Here is a 20,500-nt window from a genome sequence, read left to right on the forward strand (position 1 = left end):
CAACTTAAAAATATTTTATCTTCAAAACAAAAATATACAAATCATTAAAAATTTACATTATTAACTGAAACTATATATGATCTCTAGTCTGCACAGGACCGCATAAATATTGCTGGCATGGCTTCCGGTAGAGCATTTGTAGCTTGCAGAAGAGTTTCATCGTTATTTCGGGTAAACTGGGCATGAATTTGCCTTTATTATCAAATCATTAAAAATATTGAAATCAACCATACTTAAACATATTATGTACATTCAAGATAAAGTGGGTCACATTTCATAAACTGTCAAATTTGCATTTAGTTCGAATTATCTCGAAGGTTGAGGTCGAATTTTCTCTGATCGGTAGTTGTAAGGCTAGTATCTGAAGACATGTGCATGGCACTGCATGCATGTTTTACAGTTGAAAAAAAAATAGGATTGAAATTAGAAGCATCAAGCATCATGAAATGTATACTTTATTTTTGTTGGAACAAAGGAATATATTGTACCCACCTGCATGCTATAGATCAGCATTCATGAAAATGTGTTTTTGTACCCCAAATTCGCTTCATGCTTTTAAGATGGGAAAGATGTTTAGTTGTAAATTTGGTAATATGTGGTAAAAACCTGATCATAAGAATATTTGAATCACGGGCCTTTGGATTTCTTTAATTCGACTGACAAAAATGGGGCAATACAAAAAAAAAAAAAAAAAAAATCCATGTAATTCCTGAGATATGCTGAAATCAATTCCAAATTTGCTCTATTTTTCTTTACTAGAAATAAACTTGTGCCCTGGTCATTTACATGTTCACAGACAGTGTTTGAACTGCAGCCAACAGTTGCATAGTATTTGCATGATCTTCAACATTTCTTGTTGATCATAAATTTAGTCTCTAATAATTCCTTTTTAGTAAAAACATTTTAAAATGTCTGCTTCAACAGCTGTACAGCCATGTTGTTAACTAATGAGCTATGATTGTACGAAATTTTCCTGGAATGTATTATTTTTAAAAAATTAAACCACTAAAAATTTTGCTTATTTGGTAAGACTATATGAGGAAATCAGATAAATTTTTGTAGGGACTGAGTGCTAATAAGCAAATGTTTAGAGAGTATAGAATAATTTTTGGGAAAAATTTGTCTGTCGTTCCCGCTTTACAGTTAGTGTGAATGATCAGGGGGCCATGCTAGTTTCGAGTAAAGAAAAATGGGTTCAATTTTGGAATAGATTTTAGCATATCTTGGGAAGTATATGGAATTTCAGAATAAACTTTGGTAGTAATGTAGTTTGTTTATACATGTATGTGAAGAAATGTGAATAGATTGTGCAATTTTAAATTAATTGATTTATCAATATTTCATTGGCAACAGTAGGTACCCTATTTGAGGAGTTCCAGACCTTTATTTTTTTTTGTGTAACCCCAGTTTTGTCAGTCGGATTAAAGTGATCTAAAGGCCTATGATCTGGATCAATGGATTTTTAGCTCACCTCAACAAAGTGGGGGGGGGGGGGGGGGGGGCTTATGTACCAAGTGTAATATATTTAAAAATTCAGCTTTTAGATAATTCATAAAATTTTCAAAAATTACAAATCAAAAGAATTTGAAGGTAAAGACAATGAAGTCAGCAACATCATTGCTAGCCAAGTTTTTAAAATGCATTATTGGAACACTTTGAGTGATTTGTCAATTCTTGTTTGGCTGTTTAATTAAATACCTTACTGTTGTATATTTTAAAAAATACCTTTATGTGAACTGAAGTCATAAATTAGAGTTGTGTAAATTTTAAGTAAAAGGCTTCGGCTTGTTTAAATTGAACTGTTTTATTTTAGATATGAAAGGAATTATATAAAACTGTATTGCAATGCAACATGATTAGATTCATTTTTTTTTCTTCATGGTTTCAAATGTTTTCTTTTCAGAAAACCAGCCTGTATAACTCCTTCAGTGTTAAATGCAATCCTTCACTATTGCAAATTCTTTCTGTAAGGTATGTAAACAGTTGGAAAAAATCTATCAGCATACACCTTTTACATTTCAAGTAAGGTTTATCTTTTTTAGTGTTTGATTTGTCATAAATTCTGAAAAATTAACTATAAGAATTTTATAAGAAAAAAACATTTTGAAAATTTTTTCTATCTTTAATGACAGTAAAACTGTCACTGAACCCTCTAATTAACAATTTCAGTCCTTCCTATCAGTTACAATGTGGAATAAGCACAACTGATCAACAACAAACAAATGAAGAAGACGATCTCTACAGTAAAATCATGGTGGAGGTCAAAGGCCATGAACGCAAGGTTCTTGACAGTTACTACTGGTATCTGAAACAGACAGCATTTCATTTAGACCTTGGTCCCCATGACACGTAAGTTTACAAAGTATTCCATAAACTTGATTTCTTTCAAGGGTAACTATATCATATGCTAAAATAATTTGAATAGTCTTATGAAAATGATACTCAGATTTGTGTCTCGGGTTGTCAACCGCCTGGTGATTTCAAACACTGGCTATGTAAATACACTGTATATGATATAACTTAGTTTGAACTAACTTTAAACACTAATGGATTTTAAAAATTTCATTGGAAACTTTTGATTTTTAATGTCTCTGTGTTTATTTTCCTAAAAAGGGCTCTTATACAAATTTTGATAGGAAATAGTGAATCAATTTCATTTTTAAGAATTTTTTAAAGAATTTTAATAATAATTGAAATGGAACAATTTTATGACAGAATTTGAAAATGACTTTAAAAATTGATTTTGCTTTTAGATATGTTCAAAGAAAACCCACCTTTGATAAATTGACCTTAAATAAGTCAGTGCATATCTTCAAGAAGCACCGAGTGCAGTATGAAGCTAGAACACATGTTAGAACATTTATTGTAAGTTCACTGAGGTCTTTTTTTTCTTTTGCTTTTGTACCATGAACAAAAAATGTACCCATCTGATATAGATATGCCCAAAATATATCTCAGCATTATTATACGTACCTACTTGTAAAATTAAAAATGTTTTTTTTTTCACTTCCATAAAATGTTTTAATGGATGAAGATTTAAATAAAGCTACATCTGCTGTTTTTCAGTATTATAACCTCACCGGGTCAACAGCCAGAACATTTTTAGAATACATACAGAGAAACCTGCCAGAGGGTGTCGCCATGAAAATTACAAAGGTAAATAATTAGTTATATTAAGGACCCTCTATACACTGCACACTAGAGAGTTCTAATTCCATGGTATTCTTATACAGTTAGAGTGATCTGCCCTTAGTTATAGAATAAAATTACTGTAATTGAATTAAACAGTGCATTATTCAATTTGTAATCAATTCATGCATTCTTAACATTAGACCAAGATACATGTAAGATAATTGAACACTTTATTATGTTCCCCAAACGAAGTTTGGGAACATATTGTTTTTACTCTGTTTCTTATTAAGGTCTTCCGTCTTCACGGAAGACCTTATAGTGATTCTACTGTTTCTTATTATTATTATTATTATTATTATTATTATTTTTCATTTTTATTTTTCTGACCTTTTCAAATCGCGATATCTCAAAAACTACTCAATCATTTTCAGCCAAATTTTCAGGAATGATGTGTTATCTCATGCCATTTTGAAATATTGAAAAAGTTTGGAAAAATTCACTTCCGGTCAGGAATTATTACGATTTTTCACTTTTTCCACTAAAAATCTAGTCCGTGAATGTTCTCGGAAACTGTTAAAAGAAGGAGTCTGAAACTTTCAGGTATGATAGAAGGTGATTTGTAGATGTGTGATGGAAACATTTCGTGTGTCGTCGCCACTTCCGGTCGTCACAGGAAGTGATTTAAAGAGGGTAGTTTTTTGAACTTTTTTGTTTTTCATTATTTTTTTATGATATTTATAGGTTAAATAAAGAATCTTATCAGAATGCTAAATATGTAATTTATTCAAAAATGGATTAACCCGTACTCTAGATATTTATTGCTTGCTACTTTGATACGATGGTCTTTGATAGCGTAATGGTAAGCTTGTTGAATTTTCACGCAGGCAACTCGTATTCAATCCCCAGAATGTCCAAATTTTTTCACACTATTGTTTGGGCTCAAATGTAATATTTTATTTATATTTAAAGGGGGGGGGGCTATGTCGTTCAACATCAGAGCAATGGTGTTTGACTTCACAATGGCACTGTGTCTTTTTACTCCTTCATAAAGAGTTTGCAGTTAAATTTTGCACTATTCAATCCCCAAAATTCCGATTTTTTTCACACTGTTGATTGGGCTCAAATGTAATATTTTATCTTTAAAGGAAGGGGGGGGGGGGGGGGCTATGTCGTTCAACGTCAGAGAAATGGTGTTTGACTTCACAATGGCACTGTGTCTTTTTACTCCTTCATAAAGAGTTTGCAGTTAAATTTTGCACTATTTAATCCCCAGAATGTCCGATTTTTTTCACACTGTTGTTTGGGCTTAAATGTAATATTTTATCTTTAAAAGGGGGGGGGGGGCTATGTCGTTCAACGTCAGAGCAATGGTGTTTGACTTCACAATGGTACTGTGTCTTTTTACTCCTTCATAAAAAGTTTGCAGTTGAACTTTGCACTAATTAATGTGCATATGTGTGTGATATGACAAAATAAGGTAAAAATGTTAATGTAGCTAGGTACTTATGAAATTGAATCACAAATCGGAGATTTGCCAAATTAAATTTTGAAAGTAGAATTTATTATTTTCTCATCTTGATTGAATAAAAATAGCAATTTCAAATGAGAGGGAACTTCAATGACATTTAGTTTAGAGCAAGATCCGTCATAATTAAGAGCTCAAAGCGACTTAGCGGATAAAGGTATGGTTAATTAATGGTATACAGTATTAACACAATGAAACACATAAAAATCTGTATACTTGAAACAGTATGTGAAAAAATATGCTTTCACGTAAAGTGTCAATCATTTTGTTATGCGTGTGTGGTGCTGACTCAGGGGGTGGGGGGGTGGGGGTGGGGGTAACCTGAAATGCATGAAATCGGGTCTTGAATTAAAAAAATATTTAACATAATTTTATATTTTGTACAATTAAGTGTGAGAATCTCAAAGTTTAAAAAAATTCACACAAATATGTTTTGGAACATAGGTCCTCCCCCCTCCTTAAAATGATATCTCGTATTTTTTTCATTCCAGTTTTGCAATATTTTCAAAATATAAACGTTTAATTATATTTTATGTATGATTGATTGATTGATTATATGTTGATTTAAGTCCCATTCGAGAATTTTTCACTCATATAGAGACGTAACCACCGGTGAAGGGCTTCAAATTTAGACTTTTACTCGGCACTCAGGGCCATTGAGCAGTGAGGGATCTTTATCGTGCCAACACCTGCCGTGACACGGGGCCTCGTTTTTAAGGTCTCATACAAAATATCCGCAACTTTCATTTCAAAGTGCCGAGCGCATGGCCAAGGAACTATTTTTTGTATGAAGGTGTGACAGGAAATGCACAACATAACATGTTGTATAAAGAGGAATCAACATCTATGAAGACAGAGAAGGGACGGAAGACCTTCTTGTTGCCATGGCAACAAGGTTTCTAGTTATTATTATTAAGGTCTTCCGTCTTCACGGAAGACCTTATAGTGATTCTACTGTTTCTTATTATTATTAGGGTCTTCCGTCTTCTGCGGAAGACCCTTCTATTATTCTATTGTTGATTTTTCACTTTTCTTTTTATTATTAGGGTCTTCCGTCTCCAACGGAAGACCCTTCTATTATTGTATTGTTTCTTTTTCACTTTTATTATTATTATTATTATTATTATTCCACTTTTTCTTTACAATTTTTGTGCAGAAGATATCTCGCAAACGGTTTGATCGATTTTCATGAAATTTTCAGGGGTAATGCCTTTTGATCTGAAGATGATCCTTTTTTGTTCAAATCCTTAAAATTCACTTCCGGTCTGAAGTTATCGCCCTTTAATCGATTTTCAGATAACCATTTTGTCGACACAAAAACTAAAAAACGGCAAAAGCTAGAGCGCTGAAATTTTCAGCGATTATAGACGACATGTTGAAGTTTTGCACCTGGGTTTTCAAATTTTCCGGAAGTACCTAGTATGGACGCTCGGTAGGGGTCGAAATTTAGGACATGAATCAGAAGTGAATTTTCGAGACATTTTTTATCATATCTCTAAAACTATAGAAATTTTCTAAAAACATATAGGATAGAAATTGTGTAGAATTACAAGATCTTTTATATGATATCAAAGAAAAAGGGCTGACTCATCACATTAGGGGCTGAGCAGGGCCAAAAGTCTTTAATCAATAACTCTTTAACGATCAATATTTTGTAATGCATTACTGAAGCAAAAATGTTTAACTCAACAATTTACAACTATATATTATAAAATTCACATCATATGTTACATAATTAGGGGCCATTAGGGGCCAGAATGCAAAATCTTTGACGTTTTATATTTCAAAAGTGGGAAATATTTTGATAAGCAATATTGAACAAAAGATGTTCAAAATAATGATCTAAACAATATGCAACGTTTCATTTTTCTCTAAACGTCCCAATTAAGGAGTTAAAGGGCCGGCCCCTAAATACCTCTTTTGGTAATATCTCGGAAACGAAAAGGAATTTCTGAATGGTTGTTGAACAAAAAGTGTTCAAAATCATAAGAGCTTTAAAGTGATATGAAGAAAAAGGGGCTGGCCCCTCAAAATAAGGGCCGAGAGTGACCGAAAGTCTTTAATCAATAACTCGTTAACGATCAATATTTTGTGATGCATTCCTGAAGCAAAAATGTTAATATTAACGATTTACAACTACATGTTATGATATTCACATTATATGTTACATAATTAGGGGCCATGAGGGGCCAGAATGCAAAATCTTTAACGCTATATATCTCGAAAGTGTGAAATATTTGATATGCAATACTGAAAAAAAGATGTTCAAAATAATGTTCTGAACAATATGCAACCTTTTATTTTTTGCTTAACGTCCCCAATAAGGAGTTAAAGGGTCGGCCCCTAAATACCTCTTTTGCTAATATCTCGGAAACGAACAAGAATTTCTGAATAGTTGTTGAACAAAAAGTGTTCAAAATCATAAGAGCTTTAAAGTGGTATGAAGAAAAAGGGGCTGGCCCCTCAAAATAAGGGCCGAGAGGGACCGAAAGTCTTTAATCAATAACTCGTTAACGATCAATATTTTGTAATGCATTGCTGAAGCAAAAATGTTAATATTAACGATTTACAACTACATATTATGATATTCACATTATATGTTACATAATTAGGGGTCATATGGGGCCAAAATGTAAAATCTTTAACGCTATATATCTCAAAAAGTGTGAAATATTTTGATATGCAATACTGAACAAAAGATGTTCAAAATAATGTTCTGAACAATATGCAACCTTTTATTTTATGCTTAACGTCCCCAATAAGGAGTTAAAGGGCCGGCCCCTAAATACTTCTTTTGCTAATATCTCGGAAACGAAAAAGAATTTCTGAATAGTTGTTGAACAAAAAATGTTCAAAATCATAAGAGCTTTAAAGTGATATGAAGAAAAGGGGACTGGCCCCTCAAAATAGGGGCTGAGAGGGGCCGATAGTCTCTGATGAATAACTCTTTAATGCTCAACATTTTGTAATTCATTACTGAAGCAAACATGTTTATCTCAGCAATTTACAACTATATATTATAATATTCACATCATATGTTACATAATTAGGGGCCACAAGGGGCCAGAATGACAAATCTTTGGCACTCTATATCCCGAAATTGGGAAATATTTTGATCAGCAGTGTTGAATAAAAGATGTTCAAAATAAGGTTTTAAACAATATGTAACCTTTTCATTTTTGCGAAACGGCCCCATTAAGGAGTTGAAGGGCCAGCCCCTAAATATTTCTTTTGCATATATCTCGGAAGCGAAAAAGAATTTCAGAATAGTTGTTGAACAAAAATGTTCAAAATCATGAGAGCTATAGGAAGATACAAAGAAAAAAGGACTGGTCCCTCAAAATAGGGACCAGGACGGGCCCAATGTCTTTAATCTATAACTTTTTAATGATCAATATTTTAATACACACTACTGAAGCAAAATTTTCGTCTTAATTTATTTTTATCATCATATTTGAACAAAAATCTCAGTCAAATTCTGACTTCATCTTATCAAAAATCGGACGGAAGACCCACTCGTTGCTCGCAACGAGATCGCATCTAGTTATTATTCTTTTTTTTTTCCTTACCGATTTTGTGCAGAAGATTTCTCGGAGACCGCTCGATCGATTTGCTTCAAATTTTCAGGGTTAATGCGTTGCTATCTGAAGTTTATAACGCCCTTTCAGTTTTTGAAAAATCACTTCCGGTCAGAAGTTATCGCCCTTTGATCGATTTTTAGATAGACCTTGTGTCTGCACAAAAACTCAAGAACGACAAATGCTAGAGTATTGAAACTTTCAGTGGTGATAGAGGACATGTTCTAGATGTGCACCTTGGTTTTCAAATTTTCCGGAAGTGCAAATTATGGAGGCTCGGTAGGGGTCGAAAATTAGGACGAAATTTTTGAGTGAATTTTAGAGACATTTCTTATAATAACATTTTAAATAAAAATATTTTGTTAAAATATATTGAACAAAAAGTCTTTAAAATCACAAGACCTTTTATTTGATATCAATAAAAAGGGACTGACCCCTCAAATTAGGGGCTCAGAAGGGCCAAAAGTCTTTTATCTATAACTCTTTAATGATCAATATTTTGTTATAAATTACTGAAACAAAAATGTTCATCTTAACATTCTGCAACTATATATTATAAAATTTGGATCATATGTTACGTAATAAGGGGCCATAAGGGGCCAGAATGCTAAATCTTTGACACTTTGTATCTCGAAAAGGAGAAATATTTTGATAAGCAATATTGAACAAAAGATGTTCAGAATAATGTTCTTAACAATATACACCCTTTTAAATTTTGCAAGACATCCCCATTAAGGACTTGGAGGGCTGGCCCCTAAATATTGTTATTCTATATATCTCTTAAACGAAAGGAAATTTCTGAATAGTTGTTGAACAAAAAGTCTTCCAAATCACAAGACCTTTTATTTGATATCAAGAAAAAGGGGCTGACCCCTCAAATTAGGGGTTCAGAAGGGCCAAAAGTCTTTTATCTCTAACTCTTTAATGATCAATATTTTGTTATAAATTACTGAAGCAAAAATGTTCATCTTAACATTCTGCAACTATATATTATAAAATTTGGATCATATGTTACGTAATAAGGGGCCATAAGGGGCCAGAATGCTAAATCTTTGACACTTTGTATCTCGAAAAGGAGAAATATTTTGATAAGCAATATTGAACAAAAGATGTTCAGAATAATGTTCTTAACAATATACACCCTTTTAATTTTTGCAAGACATCCCCATTAAGGACTTGGAGGACTGGCCCCTAAATATTGTTATTCTATATATCTCTTAAACGAAAGGAAATTTCTGAATAGTTGTTGAACAAAAAGTCTTCCAAATCACAAGACCTTTTATTTGATATCAAGAAAAAGGGGCTGACCCCTCAAATTAGGGGTTCAGAAGGGCCAAAAGTCTTTTATCTCTAACTCTTTAATGATCAATATTTTGTTATAAATTACTGAAGCAAAAATGTTCATCTTAACATTCTGCAACTATATATTATAAAATTTGGATCATATGTTACGTAATAAGGGACCATAAGGGGCCAGAATGCTAAATCTTTGACACTTTGTATCTCGAAAAGGAGAAATATTTTGATAAGCAATATTGAACAAAAGATGTTCAGAATAATGTTCTTAACAATATACACCCTTTTAATTTTTGCAAGACATCCCCATTAAGGACTTGGAGGACTGGCCCCTAAATATTGTTATTCTATATATCTCTTAAACGAAAGGAAATTTCTGAATAGTTGTTGAACAAAAAGTCTTCCAAATCACAAGACCTTTTATTTGATATCAAGAAAAAGGGGCTGACCCTTCAAATTAGGGGTTCAGAAGGGCCAAAAGTCTTTTATCTCTAACTCTTTAATGATCAATATTTTGTTATAAATTACTGAAGCAAAAATGTTCATCTTAACATTCTGCAACTATATATTATAAAATTTGGATCATATGTTACGCAATAAGGGACCATAAGGGGCCAGAATGCTAAATCTTTGACACTTTGTATCTCGAAAAAGGAGAAATATTTTGATAAGCAATATTGAACAAAAGATGGTCAGAATAATGTTCTTAACAATATACACCCTTTTAATTTTTGCAAGACATCCCCATTAAGGACTTGGAGGGCTGGCCCCTAAATATTGTTATTCTATATATCTCTTAAACGAAAGGAAATTTCTGAATAGTTGTTGAACAAAAAGTCTTCCAAATCACAAGACCTTTTATTTGATATCAAGAAAAAGGGGCTGACCCCTCAAATTAGGGGTTCAGAAGGGCCAAAAGTCTTTTATCTCTAACTCTTTAATGATCAATATTTTGTTATAAATTACTGAAGCAAAAATGTTCATCTTAACATTTTGCAACTATATATTATAAAATTTGGATCATATGTTACGTAATAAGGGGCTATAAGGGGCCAGAATGCTAAATCTTTGACACTTTGTATCTCGAAAAGGAGAAATATTTTGATAAGCAATATTGAACAAAAGATGTTCAGAATAATGTTCTTAACAATATACACCCTTTTAATTTTTGCAAGACATCCCCATTAAGGACTTGGAGGGCTGGCCCCTAAATATTGTTATTCTATATATCTCTTAAACGAAAGGAAATTTCTGAATAGTTGTTGAACAAAAAGTCTTCCAAATCACAAGACCTTTTATTTGATATCAAGAAAAAGGGGCTGACCCTTCAAATTAGGGGTTCAGAAGGGCCAAAAGTTTTTTATCTCTAACTCTTTAATGATCAATATTTTGTTATAAATTACTGAAGCAAAAATGTTCATCTTAACATTTTGCAACTATATATTATAAAATTTGGATCATATGTTACGTAATAAGGGGCTATAAGGGGCCAGAATGCTAAATCTTTGACACTTTGTATCTCGAAAAGGAGAAATATTTTGATAAGCAATATTGAACAAAAGATGTTCAGAATAATGTTCTTAACAATATACACCCTTTTAATTTTTGCAAGACATCCCCATTAAGGACTTGGAGGGCTGGCCCCTAAATATTGTTATTCTATATATCTCTTAAACGAAAGGAAATTTCTGAATAGTTGTTGAACAAAAAGTCTTCCAAATCACAAGACCTTTTATTTGATATCAAGAAAAAGGGGCTGACCCTTCAAATTAGGGGTTCAGAAGGGCCAAAAGTCTTTTATCTCTAACTCTTTAATGATCAATATTTTGTTATAAATTACTGAAGCAAAAATGTTCATCTTAACATTCTGCAACTATATATTATAAAATTTGGATCATATGTTACGTAATAAGGGGCCATAAGGGGCCAGAATGCTAAATCTTTGACACTTTGTATCTCGAAAAGGAGAAATATTTTGATAAGCAATATTGAACAAAAGATGGTCAGAATAATGTTCTTAACAATATACACCCTTTTAATTTTTGCAAGACATCCCCATTAAGGACTTGGAGGGCTGGCCCCTAAATATTGTTATTCTATATATCTCTTAAACGAAAGGAAATTTCTGAATAGTTGTTGAACAAAAAGTCTTCCAAATCACAAGACCTTTTATTTTATATCAAGAAAAAGGGGCTGACCCCTCAAATTAGGGGTTCAGAAGGGCCAAAAGTCTTTTATCTCTAACTCTTTAATGATCAATATTTTGTTATAAATTACTGAAGCAAAAATGTTCATCTTAACATTCTGCAACTATATATTATAAAATTTGGATCATATGTTACGTAATAAGGGGCTATAAGGGGCCAGAATGCTAAATCTTTGACACTTTGTATCTCGAAAAGGAGAAATATTTTGATAAGCAATATTGAACAAAAGATGTTCAGAATAATGTTCTTAACAATATACACCCTTTTAATTTTTGCAAGACATCCCCATTAAGGACTTGGAGGGCTGGCCCCTAAATATTGTTATTCTATATATCTCTTAAACGAAAGGAAATTTCTGAATAGTTGTTGAACAAAAAGTCTTCCAAATCACAATACCTTTTATTTGATATCAAGAAAAAGGGGCTGACCCCTCAAATTAGGGGCTCAGAAGGGCCAAAAGTCTTTTATCTCTAACTCTTTAATGATCAATATTTTGTTATAAATTACTGAAGCAAAAATGTTCATCTTAACATTCTGCAACTATATATTATAAAATTTGGATCATATGTTACGTAATAAGGGGCCATAAGGGGCCAGAATGCTAAATCTTTGACACTTTGTATCTCGAAAAGGAGAAATATTTTGATAAGCAATATTGAACAAAAGATGTTCAGAATAATGTTCTTAACAATATATACCCTTTTAATTTTTGCAAGACATCCCCATTAAGGACTTGGAGGGCTGGCCCCTAAGTATTGTTATTCTATATATCTTTTAAACGAAAGGAAATTTCTGAATAGTTGTTGAACAAAAAGTCTTCCAAATCACAAGACCTTTTATTTAATATCAAGAAAAAGGGGCTGACCCCTCAAATTAGGGGTTCAGAAGGGCCAAAAGTCTTTTATCTCTAACTCTTTAATGATCAATATTTTGTTATAAATTACTGAAGCAAAAATGTTCATCTTAACATTCTGCAACTATATATTATAAAATTTGGATCATATGTTACGTAATAAGGGGCTATAAGGGGCCAGAATGCTAAATCTTTGACACTTTATATCTCGAAAAGGAGAAATATTTTGATAAGCAATATTGAACAAAAGATGGTCAGAATAATGTTCTTAACAATATACACCCTTTTAATTTTTGCAAGACATCCCCATTAAGGACTTGGAGGGCTGGCCCCTAAATATTGTTATTCTATATATCTCTTAAACGAAAGGAAATTTCTGAATAGTTGTTGAACAAAAAGTCTTCCAAATCACAAGACCTTTTATTTGATATCAAGAAAAAGGGGCTGACCCCTCAAATTAGGGGTTCAGAAGGGCCAAAAGTCTTTTATCTCTAACTCTTTAATGATCAATATTTTGTTATAAATTACTGAAGCAAAAATGTTCATCTTAACATTCTGCAACTATATATTATAAAATTTGGATCATATGTTACGTAATAAGGGGCCATAAGGGGCCAGAATGCTAAATCTTTGACACTTTGTATCTCGAAAAGGAGAAATATTTTGATAAGCAATATTGAACAAAAGATGGTCAGAATAATGTTCTTAACAATATACACCCTTTTAATTTTTGCAAGACATCCCCATTAAGGACTTGGAGGGCTGGCCCCTAAATATTGTTATTCTATATATCTCTTAAACGAAAGGAAATTTCTGAATAGTTGTTGAACAAAAAGTCTTCCAAATCACAAGACCTTTTATTTGATATCAAGAGAAAGGGGCTGACCCCTCAAATTAGGGGCTCAGAAGGGCCAAAAGTCTTTTATCTATAACTTTTTAATGATCAATATTTTGCTATAAATTACTGAAGCAAAAATGTTCATATTAATATTTTGCAGCTATATATTGTAAAGTTTTGATCATATGTTACGTAATAAGGGACCATAAGGGGCCAGAATGCTAAATCTTTGACACTTTATATCTCGAAAAGGAGAAATATTTTGATAAGCAATATTGAACAAAAGATGATCTGAATAACGTTTAAAACAATCATCCTTTCACTTTTATAGACAAATATCTCAGTCAAGATCTTGATTAATCTCATCCAAAATCGGACGGAAGACCCACTCGTTGCTCGCAACGAGAACCATCTAGTTATTATTATTATTATTATTATTATTCTTATTTTTTAGACAAATTTTGTGCACGGAATATCTCGAGAACTATTCAGTGGATTTTCTTCAAACTTTCAGAGATAATGCGCTATAAAATGCCATTGTTACATTTGAAAGAGTTTTGGAGAAATTCGCTTCCGGTTCCAAGTTATGGACATTTTTCTGATTTTAAAATGAAATTTTATCCACGCGAGATCTAAAGAATGGCTAAAGATATGAACTGGAGACTTGTTGGAGAGCATAGAACATGACTTCTAGATATGCGGGTTTGCCTTTTCGTGCGTCGTGAGTATTTCCGGTCGCTACCGGAAGCGAATTTAAAAAGTCAATTTTTTCAACTTTTACGTTTTTCAATATTTTTTTTTAATTTTAATAGAGGTAATAGAGATTCTTATCGTAATGCTTAATATATAATTTGTTTTTAAAATTGTCCACCAGAAGATATTTTAAAAATAGATTTTTTAGACAAATCTTGTGCACGCAATATCTCGAGAACTATTCAATGGTTTTTCATCAAACTTTCAGGGATAATGCGCTATAAAATGCCATTGTTACATTTGAAAGAATTTTGGAGAAAATCATTTCCGGTTCCAAGTTATGGACATTTTTCTGATTTTGAAATGAAATTTTATCCACGCGAGATCTAAAGAACAGCTAAAGATATGGACTGGAGACTTGTTGGAGAGCATAGAACATGACTTCTAGATATGCGGGTTTGCCTTTTCGTGCGTCGTGAGTACTTCCGGTCGCTACCGGAAGCGAATTAAAAAAGTCAATTTTTCAACTTTTACGTTTTTCAATATTTTTCTTTGATATTAGTGGGGTAATATTTCTTTATAGATGCTAGTTACTGAACATAATAGGTATCGGATTCCTTGAGCGTCATATGGCGAAACGTGTTTTGTTGCAAAACATTCTAGTCTTTTCATTAATGTGTTACTAATTGGAATAATCCACTTTGGGGGTAAAGAGAAATATAAAATGTGTAAGGAAACTTAGCGCTGCCTTTATGTTATTTGCCTGTATACGATATGTTATATATACAGTGTGATAAATATACATTCTTAGGCTCGAAATTCAGGCTATAGCAACATATATTTTTTTAAATTTCATTGAAGCTATCACGTACACTTATTCAATTGAAGACACATTCCAAACAAAAGGCGCGAAGATTTACTCGTGACCTTTGGCGCGAAATATTGATCTTGACCCGCCTTTCACAAATGGTCTGATGCAGTAGTGTAGAAGTACAAAAAAAGATTACGCGGACATGTCTGTATTTGGAATTGCATAGAATAGAAAGTTGAATGCATAAAGAATAAAGGAAGTAAACACAATAGTTTTTTTTTTTTAATTTTGATCAGTAACAGATTATTTTCTCCGCTATCAGTTATTCTTAAAACTCAAGTAACAAATCCGATGTAAATCTACTAGTACTTGCACAAAATTTAGCTGGCTAGTTTTCATCCTATAATTCCGCACTATAAGAAAAAAAATTAACCTGCCTGACACTCGTTACTTCAGGGAATGAGTGCAAGGTAAACATCGATGATGGCTGGTACATTGCGCTAATGTAGTGGTTTCAATATTAAAGAACAAGGTTCAATTAGGGTCTTTTTTGGCCCTGTGAATTTCAGAAAAATTGAAACTGCTTGGTTTTAGTTGACAATGCATTAAATATCATTTAAACCTTTGATGACTGCGTATCTATCAAAAAGACGTAATTTTCTGGCTAGCCAATGCATTATGACGTCATGAAATGCGCCATTTTCCTCATATCCTGAAAAATTCTAAAAAACAGCCAATTTTTAAAGCTATTTTTCGATATTTAATATAGAGCGTAACCTCTGATCTTAAATATGCAACTATTAACTGATAGAACTATTTCTGAGGATTAGAAAACCTGTTTTATTTTTTTTTAGATCAGAGGGTGCGCTCATATTATTTCTCTTCTGTGAAAGTACTCAAATATACTAGTTTTCCTTAAAATTCAATAACATTGCAATTCCATGAAGCCTGTTTTCCAGAACCTTTGCTTTAAGGAGAAAATTTTTAATAGGTTATGAAAGCACTAAGTCTCTACTTTATCTTGATGTTTAAAATGGAACATAAAGTGTTAGTCAATAAATTGGTATATCTACAGGTCCATTTTATGCATAAAGTGAACCTAGCTCTTTTCAGGCAGCCGATCTTGGTTTAATCCCGACTATATCTGAATTTTTTGCATTTTTCGTTTTTATTTATCTAGAGTAACCTTAAATATCTTTCAAAATTTCACTTTTGGTCGCGTGTTTTTCTGTCCTCAAAATGAGAAATTGTCTGAGCGACATCTCAAAAATAGGTAAAAGATTAAAACACCAAATTTTTATGAGTAACAGACCTTGAGGAGTAGGCAAAACCATTTTGGATAAACGCGTCAGTCTAAACTTCCGGTCGTCACAGGAAGTCATCAAAGAAATAAAAAAATTTAACTTTTCTTTTTAAAATTAAAGTTTGCATTAATTTATTGTATCTCTTTCGCTGTTTTAAAACTTCAACTTCCGTTTTAGGTGATAAACTAAGTTATTTCGATATTTAACTTTTGTCATAAATATTGCTTATCGATAAAGTACTTGAAATGTTTTTTATGCATTTTGTAGATACTGCAAATGTCTACAGAAACGTCAGAGATTTTTTTTTTTAATAAAATTCACTTCCAGTCGCTTGTTTACCTGTCCTCAAAATTAGAATTTGTTTTCACAATATTGCTCGGCAACAGTAAACGATTGAAGTCTGAAACTTTCAGGACTGATAGTCAGTCATCAGTTTTCTTAATCGCGAGAAAATCTCGTATCGCTGTTACTTCCGGTCGTGACAGGAAGTGATGCAAAAAAGTGAATGGTTAATAGTTAGCTCGTTGGATTTTCAGGCTGACGACCAGGGTTAAATCTCCAGAGTGTCTGAATTTCTTTTATCACCTTTTCAGCTTGAATTTACGTTTTTATTCTCAAAATCGGACGGAAGACCTCTCATTGCTCGCAATGAGTTTCTAGTTATTATTATTTTTCTTCCTGGGTACTTTTTTGTCCGTGAGTGATCTCCGAAACTACACATCCGATTGAGGTGAAACCTTTTTAGGGTTAATAGGAATGTTATGTAGATTTGCGGAACGAAGGTCATTTTGCGCGCACGCGCATGCACGTGCGTGCGCGTGCAATGCGTAAAATGACCAATATACTTGATATAGCTGTAGCTTTTATATTTTTTGATGAAATGCTTTGATACTCAGAATATAAGGATATATTAATAGTGTAGACAAGATGACATGGTCAGAATGCGCATGCATGCACGTGCGCGCATGCGCATTGATTGAAATAACCAATACAATTGATATAGACTTAACTTATACGTTTTTTGATGAATTGCATTGAAACTCAGAATATAAATATATATTAGAAGTGTACACAAGAAGACTTGATCAGCGCACATATACATGCACGTGCGTGCACGTGCGTGCGCATGCAATGAGTAAAATGACAGATATACTTGATATAGCTATAACTTTCATATCTTTTGATGAAATGCGTTGATACTCAGGATATCAGGATATATTAAAAGTATAGACAAGATGACATGGTCAGAATGCACATGCATGCACGTGCGCGCGTGTGCAATGATTGAAATAACCAATACAAATGATATAGAATTAACTTGTACATTTTTTTTATGAATTGCTTTGAAACTCAGAATATAAATATATATTTGAAGTGTACACAACATGACATGATCAGCGCACATGCATGCACGTGCATGCGCATGCAATGAGTAGAATGACCAATATACTTAATATAGCCAAAACTTTCATATCTTTTGATGAAATACTTTAATACTCAGAATATAAGGATATATTAATAGTGTAGACAAGATGACATGGTCAGCATGCACATGCATGCACGTGCGCGCGTGTGCAATGATTGAAATAACCAAAACAACTGATATAGACTTAACTTGCACATTTTTTGTTGAATTGCATTGAAACTCAGAATATAAATATATATTACAAATGTAGACAAGACGACATTGTCAACATGCACATGCATGCACATGCGCGCGCATGCAATGCTAAAATGACCAATATACTTGATATAGCTGTAACTTTTATACTTTTTGATGAAATGCTTTGATACTCAAAATATGTAGATATATTAATAGTGTTGACAAGATGACACGGTCATCATGGACATGCATGCACGTGCGCGCGCTTGCAATGCGTAAAATGACAGATATACTTAATATAGCCGAATTTTTTTTTATCTTTTGATGAAATTTGAATATAAAGATGTATTAAAAGTGTAGACAAGTTGAGATGGTCATTTTGTACATGTATGCCCGTGCCCGTGCGCACGCGTGTAATGCGTGAAAAAACCAATATACTTGATTGTCTTACTTAATGAAGCTTACAGGGAATAAGACACCAAAAGGAAGTTGGGGAGCGTTTGGGGAACATCTGTAACGGTCCCCGTTACAATTAATACTAGTTTGAATTTATTTAATCAATTTAAGTAAGCAAAAATTATTTCTGTTCATCTGTACTTTGTTTTTTTTTTAAACTTTTTTCCTGGGAGTAAATGGCAGGTACTCTATGCTGAAAAAGAAATACCGGGTAGTTAAACTCAATTTTTAGACCCTTATTTGTATGATATACGGTAATTTTCTCTATGACAAAAAACTTTTTTCATAAATGTATTGATTGTCCAAAACTTACATTCATTACTTAATGAGGTGCCCGCATGGTGCAGTGGTTAGAGCGTTCACTCTAGAACCATGGAGTAAGGAGTTGATCTTTACGTAGCGGGTTCGAATCCCACTGTGGGACGTGGAGACCGGTCCTTCGGATGAGATCGTATAAACCGAGGTCCTGTGTTGCAGTAGGTGCTGGCACGAAAAACCCTCACTGCTCAATGGTCCTGAGTGCCAAGCATAGGTCAAAATTTGCAGCTCTCCACAGGCAAATGGTGGCGTCTCCATATGAGTGAAAAATTCTCGAGAGGGACATTAAACAACAAACAAACAAACAGCTCAAAATGTTTGTAAAATTAAAAAGTAATTTATTTTTATCTTAGTTCAAAATGGAGAGGCTACCAGAACATTTACAGAAAGACGCTGTTATCAAGCTAGAAGAGATGGCTGAAGCTGTGAATCTTCCTATTGAAAAAAGTACTCACAAGGAAAAAGTTCCCATTTCACATGTCCTAAATCCTAAAATTCATCGCGGAGGAATTCCAAATCACCTTTTAAGCACAATATTAATGAAGAAACAGGACTTACCAGATGTTGCACAAGAACATGCGAAAGTAACGGTTGCAAAGAAAGAACATTTAGAAGTTGAACCAGCCAGGGAGAAACATACAAAAGTACAGGCATCTGAACTAGAAAACAGAGAAATCATACAATCTGTACCAGAACATAAAGAGGTGATTTCATCTGAACCTGAACACAAAGAGGTGATATCGTCTGAACCTGAACACAAAGAGGTGATATCGTCTGAACCTGAACACAAAGAGATGATATCATCTGAACCTGAACACAAAGAGGTGATATCATCTGAACCTGAACACAAAGAGATGGTAAAATCTGAACCTGATCGTAAGGAGATGGTATCCTCTAAATCAGAACCAGAAAATGTTCAATCTGTGAAAAAGGGACAAACAGAATTAAGGGAAGTACAAGAGTCAACAGGGATGTCTGACAGCTCTGTCAAGAAGGCTGAAGCAGAAAAAGAACCGTCATCTTCTGACAGTGAGAGTTCTGATGACAGTGACAGTTCTGATAGTGACAGCGATGATAATGACAGTGATGATAAAAAGGGAGATGAAAGCGATGAAGGTCTCAGTGATAACCAAGGAAGTTTATCTGAAGAGAGCAAAGATGAAAAAGACCCAAATAAAAAATAATTTTAACAACTCTAAATATGCTGGATTTAGTGTGAATTTTTGTTACATTGAGTATGAATGAATATTATTGAAATTGTAAATTTGTTTCAATATATAGGTATAATAAAGATGTTACATAAATGGAATATTCTTTTAATTTTAAAAATATGATGAAAAGGTAAATTTCCTTTGGAAATAAGCATTATCTTTGTCTCAGATAAGTGTGTATGAGGTCACATTATGCAAAAGTTCAGATAGGTATGAGGTCACATTATGTAAAGGTTCAGATGGGTATGAGGTCACGGTATGTACATGTAAAGGTTCAGATGGGTATAAGGTCACATTATGCAAAGGTTCATATGGGTATGAGGTCACATTATGTAAAGGTTCATATGGGTATGAGGTCACATTATGTAAAGGTTCAGTTTGGTATGAGGTCACATTATGCAAAGGTTCAGATGGGTGGGTATGAGGTCACATTATGCAAAGGTTCAGATGGGTGGGTATGAGGTCACATTATGCAAAGGTTCAGATGGGTATGAGGTCATGTTATGTAACAGGGTAAAGGTTCAGATGGGTATGAGATCACATTATGCAAAGGTTCATATGGGTATGAGGTCACGTTATGTAAAGGTTCAGGGGTGGGTATGAGGTCACATTATGCAAAGGTTCAGATGGTTATGAGGTCATGTTATGTAACGGGGTAAAGGTTCAGATGGGTAT

The 20,500-nt window shown here is 33.2% G+C and overlaps 1 protein-coding gene across 1 annotated transcript; it reads left to right on the forward strand.

The window, feature by feature from the left end:
- The first annotated feature begins 117 nt into the window (after window positions 1-117).
- Window positions 118-19,923, forward strand: LOC133201913 (trigger factor-like). The gene is made up of 6 exons (XM_061337705.1): window positions 118-171; window positions 1,904-1,971; window positions 2,170-2,349; window positions 2,754-2,865; window positions 3,067-3,156; window positions 18,968-19,923. The coding sequence occupies exons 1-6, from the start codon at window positions 118-120 to the stop codon at window positions 19,796-19,798; spliced, it is 1,335 nt and encodes a 444-aa protein (XP_061193689.1). The 3' UTR covers window positions 19,799-19,923.
- Window positions 19,924-20,500: the final 577 nt, after the last annotated feature.

This window comes from Saccostrea echinata, unplaced genomic scaffold (assembly GCF_033153115.1).
Source record: "Saccostrea echinata isolate AGI-Se365-2 ecotype Australia unplaced genomic scaffold, CSIRO_AGI_Sech_v1 ptg000002l, whole genome shotgun sequence".
Classification (NCBI taxonomy): Eukaryota; Metazoa; Mollusca; class Bivalvia; order Ostreida; family Ostreidae; genus Saccostrea; species Saccostrea echinata.

Excerpts from the sequence above, each read along its gene's own strand:
- LOC133201913 (XM_061337705.1), top strand. The coding sequence starts at position 118 with ATGGCTTCCGGTAGAGCATTTGTAGCTTGCAGAAGAGTTTCATCGTTA. Across the intron at positions 2,866-3,066 it reads CACATGTTAGAACATTTATT|TATTATAACCTCACCGGGTC; the intron begins GTAAGTTCACTG and ends GCTGTTTTTCAG. Across the intron at positions 3,157-18,967 it reads TCGCCATGAAAATTACAAAG|TTCAAAATGGAGAGGCTACC; the intron begins GTAAATAATTAG and ends TTTTTATCTTAG.